The sequence below is a fragment of the Myotis davidii genome, unplaced genomic scaffold (genome assembly GCF_000327345.1).
Source record: "Myotis davidii unplaced genomic scaffold, ASM32734v1 scaffold46, whole genome shotgun sequence".
Lineage (NCBI taxonomy): Eukaryota > Metazoa > Chordata > Mammalia > Chiroptera > Vespertilionidae > Myotis > Myotis davidii.
The window spans coordinates 11,272,320-11,278,319 of NW_006383006.1; the positions used below are offsets into that span (position 1 = coordinate 11,272,320).

The window sequence follows — 6,000 nt, forward strand, 5'->3', positions numbered from 1 at the left end:
CCTTTCCCCCACCCCACCCCCAATAAGTAAATAAAGTAAAAGTACAACTTAACTTCTTGGGCCATCTTATTTCCAAATAAAATTTACAAGGCAGAATTTTTGTAAACTAGTGCCTGTCAGCTCCTGTTTGCTTTTAGTAGATTTAGTCAGTTAGGGGCCTTTAAGCTGAAAAACAGGACAGCCCTGATCATCCCAGGTGTCACTCAAGGAATCTGGACATAGCACTAATGACTTCCAGGTCAAACTTTGGTGCAATCAACACATACGCAGGTTATTACACTCTTTTCTATAGATGATAACCCCTAACTCCTTTGCTCATTTTTCCAACACATGAGAAATATAAAAGGGCTTGCAAACTCACCCCCATTCCTGGAGGGGAAAATAATGCACATACCTTACTCAGGGAGCTGGAGAAATTATTTTTGTACACAAAAGCTGAAATTATATAAACTTGGAAGGCAACAGGTTATGAGGCCCTATAAATTTATGTTCAGGCTTCCAAACAATGTTCGCCGTCCACCCTTCTCTCCCCACTCAACTGAGACACCAAGTCTGGGATTCGAGAATTACAGCTAAGATCCTCGCCAAAGTGACCAAATTACAACTGATGGCTTTTGGCTCGAGGACTTTTCAACAGACTAGTGTCTGCTGAGCCATCCCCACCCGACTCACACCCCCACTCCAAGAGCTCAGGGAAAAACCATTAGTTGATTATTCTTAAGAAATAGCTATCAAAAAACGAGGGAGAGGAATGATCTCACATATCTTACAGAGGAGGGAACGAGCACAGAGATTCTAATTCCAAGTGAAATGGTGACATTTCAAGAGAAGAATAATATTGGCAGGCCATGCTGATTCTCTGGAAGTTGTTGGGCAAGTTTAAAAAGTAACTGGAAAGTTTATCACAGTCTCCTTGACAGGCACCAGGAGAAAGAATCTCAGACAATGAAGGCAGATTTCTGGCTCCTTATCAAGGTGCTGACCTGTCTTTCCCAGGAACAAAGGTAGCTGAGAGGCAGTATAAATAGGGGCATATTGACAGTGGAAACTTATTTTATAGCGCAGAGAGACTATATAAACCAATGTAAGATGAACCATTAGATTCTGTATGTGTCATTAGAGAAAGTTGTGGAATTCTATAAATATTGAAAAACAGAAATGGTGTGGAGATTACCCTTTGCAAACAGTTTCAAGAATGGACACACTGATGTTTTAAGATCTTCAACAACCTTGTGGGAATCAATGATGTTCAAAACGTATTTGCAAAGCTTTCATATTAGTTCGTAAACTAAGAGATTAATACATAGTTCTAGAGAATACTTAAAGCACTTTCATAACCGTGATTTCACTTTACCTCATAACCACCCTGTAAAGAGTTGTTATTCCTTATTTTATAGAGAAGGAAGTAGTGTGTGACAATTAAATATGTGGCTTTGAAGGTTATCACAGAGCAATAAATAGGAGACAGTACTATGTTCTGGTGGTGCAAACAAGGGCTGACGTTTTGAACCCTGGCTCTTAGTTTGGTGGTGGCTCTGTCTGTCCTGGCAGAATGGACTGGTGCCACAAATGAGGTTGGCACATGCCTTAGTATCCAAAACAAATCTGTCATGGTATTTATTTACAGTTAACATTTAAAATATTGATAGAGTCAAAAGGAAATAGCCCCTTATCTACATATTTCACTGTTGGAGTTAAATGCAAAACATCTTTTTATTCAAAGATTTGACTTCCTATTGAAAAACTCTGAAGAAAACTGGATGATTTTTACTATGTAGGAAATATTTTCAATCTGCACAAGTGTAAGCTACATTTTTGATGATTTTAATAATAGCTAATCTCATTTATAAACATCAAATCATTCATCTCAATAAATATTGTTACCATCACCAATGTGGCCAATTACTGTGTAAATAAAGGGGCAGTGAACATGCTGCGGCTCTTGTACATCCTCTCAAGGGCTCACCATTATCAATGTCGCCCCAGTAAAAGTGTGCAAACCCTAGAAGCCACTTCACCTTCCTAGGCCAGTTTATTATGTGCCAGATGAGGGTACTCAGTTAGATGATTGGGAAGGTTCCTTCTAATTCTTAGACTCTACGGTATAGAACAGGATACCTTCCCAATTTAAGAATACATGTCCACTGATGAGAACATCAAATGCTAGTACAGAAGATGAAACTAGAAACTAGTATCTGTATTCAGCAGAATCTTGAGAGTTATTTCTGAACTAGGAATGTGGTCTGCGGAGAGAGATGAAGACCGAATCCATTTAAGAGATGTTCACATGTATCTCACAGTCAAGATTCAGAATGCTGGCCCTTTCTATCTCCAACATATATACTCCACATTAGTCCTTCAAAAAGACCTATTTGGCAAGTGTTCTCCTGGTCATCTTGGTAACCATTCTGTGCTTAAGCAGATGAAGTTAGCCTCCAATGCTGAAACCCCTCAGTTGCTTACCACCTCCAAAATTCACTTTCATTTTAGGATTAAAGAAAACAAATACCTGACTCTTGGAAGAGACCAAGGGATCCAACTTGATGCTGGAAATCTGACCACAGGCATGGAAGAAAGGCCTATAGGAAGCAGGTTTAGAGTTTTCTGGCTTTGATTCAGTTTGTTATTTTCCTTAAAACTTAAAATCTCAGCCTAAGGGAGACTACAAAGCTCACTAAAACTTCAAGCAGCCTCAAGACCATGTAGTCCAGTAGACCTATATTCTTGGCTCTACTTAAAGGAAAAAGTGGAAACTACATAGGTGCCGATTATACGGGTTAACAGCAACCTCACTGTTCAGAAAGATTAAAGAGTTCAAATGAAGGGTATTTTCCTCCTCAGACAGGGAAACAAAATAAACACATCAAGTACTAACTGGCTTAGTGAAAATCCTTTGTTGAACAGGCAAACAATTATGAGATAAGAAATAAGAACAAACAACCAAATGCTTTGATGTTTTAAAAATACTCATTCGCCAAAACAGAAATAATAACAGCATGTTACCAAGCATCCAAAGAGAGAAACAAAAGAAGTCATAGCAATCTGGGAAGAAACAGAGAACGAAATTAAATTTAATATGATAATGAGTAAGAATGCATTTAGCAGAGTTCCTGGTTAGTCAGAGACAACTTCCTGGAAGTGGCAAATTGAGGTGCGTTTCTGGAATACAGAGGTTCTTCTTTTGCGTGTTGTATAGAAGCTAGTCTCCTGTTTCTGTAGATAGCATCTGAAAAGCCAGCCGGCCTATAAAGCACACTTACTTCCATCCCACACAAATCTAACTGCATGGGAATACATTTTATACTATATTAGTTGACTTCTTTCCTGGAATGAATTGTTTTAGTAGAAAAATTCAAATTGTCCCATGCAATATTTCTTTTAATTTCTTTTATTTATTTTATTTAGAAGGAAGGATGGAAGAGAGAGAGCGAAGGAGGAAAAAAGAGAGGAAGGGAGGGAGGAAGGAAGGGAGAGAGAGAGAGAGAGAGAGACATTGATGTGAGACACACTGATTAGCTGCCCCTCCCCGGCCCTCACCCTGACTGGGGATTGAACCTGCAAGCCAGGCATGTGCCCTGACCAGGAAACAAACCCGCCACCCTTTTGTATATGAGACAATGCTCCAACCAACTGAGCCACGCTGGCCAGGGCTGCATATGTCTTCTCAAAAGGTTTGCTGTGAAATTTAATTATTGTCAGGATCACATTGTTTTCTCATAAAAACACAATTACAATGGATTTAAAAGGTGAAAAACGTTGATTATGATTTTCATTCATGATTCAACTCAGTGGGAAAATCTTTCATTAACAGAAAACTGCACTCAGACTTTTGCCATTTTTTCCCTGTAAGGCACAGCTGATTTCATAATCACAGTGTTACCTGAGATATGAACCAGGGGATGAACCCAACTGTATAATTTAAGAATGAAGAGTTGCTGATAATATCATTTAATATTACCAACTTTTCAAAAACAGTTCCTCAAACCCTCTTAGATTTAAATTTCACAACATCCTGGTGAGTCATGTGGACTCAGATATTATTAATCCTCTTTTATAGAAAAGAGAAAAAATGATCTAGAGAAGAAAGAAAACCTACCCACGCTCACATGGCAAATCAATAGCAGAGCCCTGGCCTGTGGTGTTCAGTGGTTAGAGTGTCAGCCCATGCATCAAAGGGTCATGGGTTTGATGCCTGGTCAAGGTCATGTACCGGGGTTGCAGATTTGATTCCTGGTCCCAGTCGGGTGGGATTGGGGTGAGTGCAGTAGGCAATCAATCAGTGTGTGTCTCTCACATTGATCTCTCTCTCTCTCTCTCTTTCCCCCTCCTTCTTTCCCTCCCTTCCACTCACCCTAAATATCAATGGAAAAGTATCCTCGGGTGAGGATTAAAATAAAATAAAAAATCAATAGCAGAACCAAGTTCTTTACTTTTGCTCAACACCATCTAGGCCAGTGATGGCGAACCTTTTGACCTCGGCGTGTCAGCATTTTGAAAAACCCTAACATAACTCTGGTGCTGTGTCACATATAGAAATTTTTTGATATTTGCAACCATAGTAAAACAAAGATTTATATTTTTGATATTTACTTTATATATTTAAATGCCATTTAACAAAGAAAAGTCAACCAAAAAAATGAGTTTGCCTGTCATCTCTGACACGCGTGTCATAGGTTCGTCATCACTGATGGGCTATTATCAAAACACTTAGGAGAAAAAAGAATGAACTACATACAAAAAAACATTTGTGCAGAGAAATAACAGCAGTGGTAGCAACAGAAGCAAGATGAGAGTAGCCATCATTTGCTGAGTGCCGACAGTGTGCCAGGCACAATGTTAAGCGTGATGTATATAAATATATATTCTTACTTAATAATTAGAATAATAATAGGAACAGATGCCATCTCATGTCATGGTTAGGGGACGGAGGCACAGGGTGGAAGAACTTTGACTTAGGTCACATAGCCAGTGCATGGCCTGGTTGTGATTCAACTTCACATCTATCTGATACTTGAGGATCTTAAACCTTTTCTCTGATGGGATGACTGGGAGCCTCAGATTTCAAGTCCTCAAATCTTTGCTCAGAAGGCACCTTTCTTAATGAGGACTACCCTAAGACTCTATTTAAAGCTGTAGCCTCATTGCCACCATGCCAAAGTCCATCCTTCTTAAATCATGGTTACGTGATCTAATTTTTGTTTTTAACATTGATTGTCAATATAAACTCTAACGAGCAAGAATCTTTGGGTGTATTTTTTCACCAACATATCCCAGATGCTTGGATAGTGCTAGCCAGTAGAACATTTTTTAATGACAGAAATGTTTTATACCTGTGCTATATGATAACCACTAGCCACGGAACAAAACTGAAAAGTGGCTAGTGCCACTGAAGGACTGAATTGTTTATTTTATCTAATTGTGTTAATTAAATTTAAATAGCCATATTTTTTCAATAGAATTAATGGCTAAAGAGCGTTCAGGTTAAATTAAGAAAATCACTTGAAAATTCAGGTGCTATGACTGAAATAGCAAGCACACATGCTCAAACGTTTGGCTCCTTTTTGTCATCTGTGACTTGAAATCTTGCAAAACTTTTTTTGAAAGCAGGGAAAGCAAACCAGCAGCACATAATGAATTCCCATGTATGTTATTGATATATGATTACAATGATTGTGATAATCGTGCAGTACCTTTTTGACCTTGTTTTTTTTCTCATAGGTCTCTGACAGTGGTTTTTTCTTCTGCTGAGTTGTGTCTTTGGAGAATAAATATTCAAATTCACTAGGATCCCGAATATCAGGTTCTTCTAAGGAGTCCCATAAGGTTGGTGTAGCACTTTGGCTTAAAAGAGAAAATGACAAGAGAAAAGAATAAACACAATCTCTAATTCATTTTTAACTCATTAAAAAAATAATAAAAGTTTACAACTGGATTTAAAAAAAGAAGTCAACAAACTGCAAGCACCTGTTACCACATGATCTCACTCATTCATGGATAATT

General features: G+C 38.4%; 1 protein-coding gene across 2 annotated transcripts in view; it reads right to left on the bottom strand.

Moving 5' to 3' along the window:
* The window catches only part of FMN1 (formin 1), a 398,649-nt gene that overhangs the window by 182,267 nt on the left and 210,382 nt on the right, over positions 1 to 6,000 (bottom strand). For both annotated transcript variants that reach the window (XM_015557593.1, XM_006778123.2), the window contains one exon: positions 5,691 to 5,841. In XM_015557593.1, the coding sequence (XP_015413079.1) occupies positions 5,691 to 5,841 (151 nt within the window). The remainder of the gene's footprint in view (positions 1 to 5,690; positions 5,842 to 6,000) is intronic.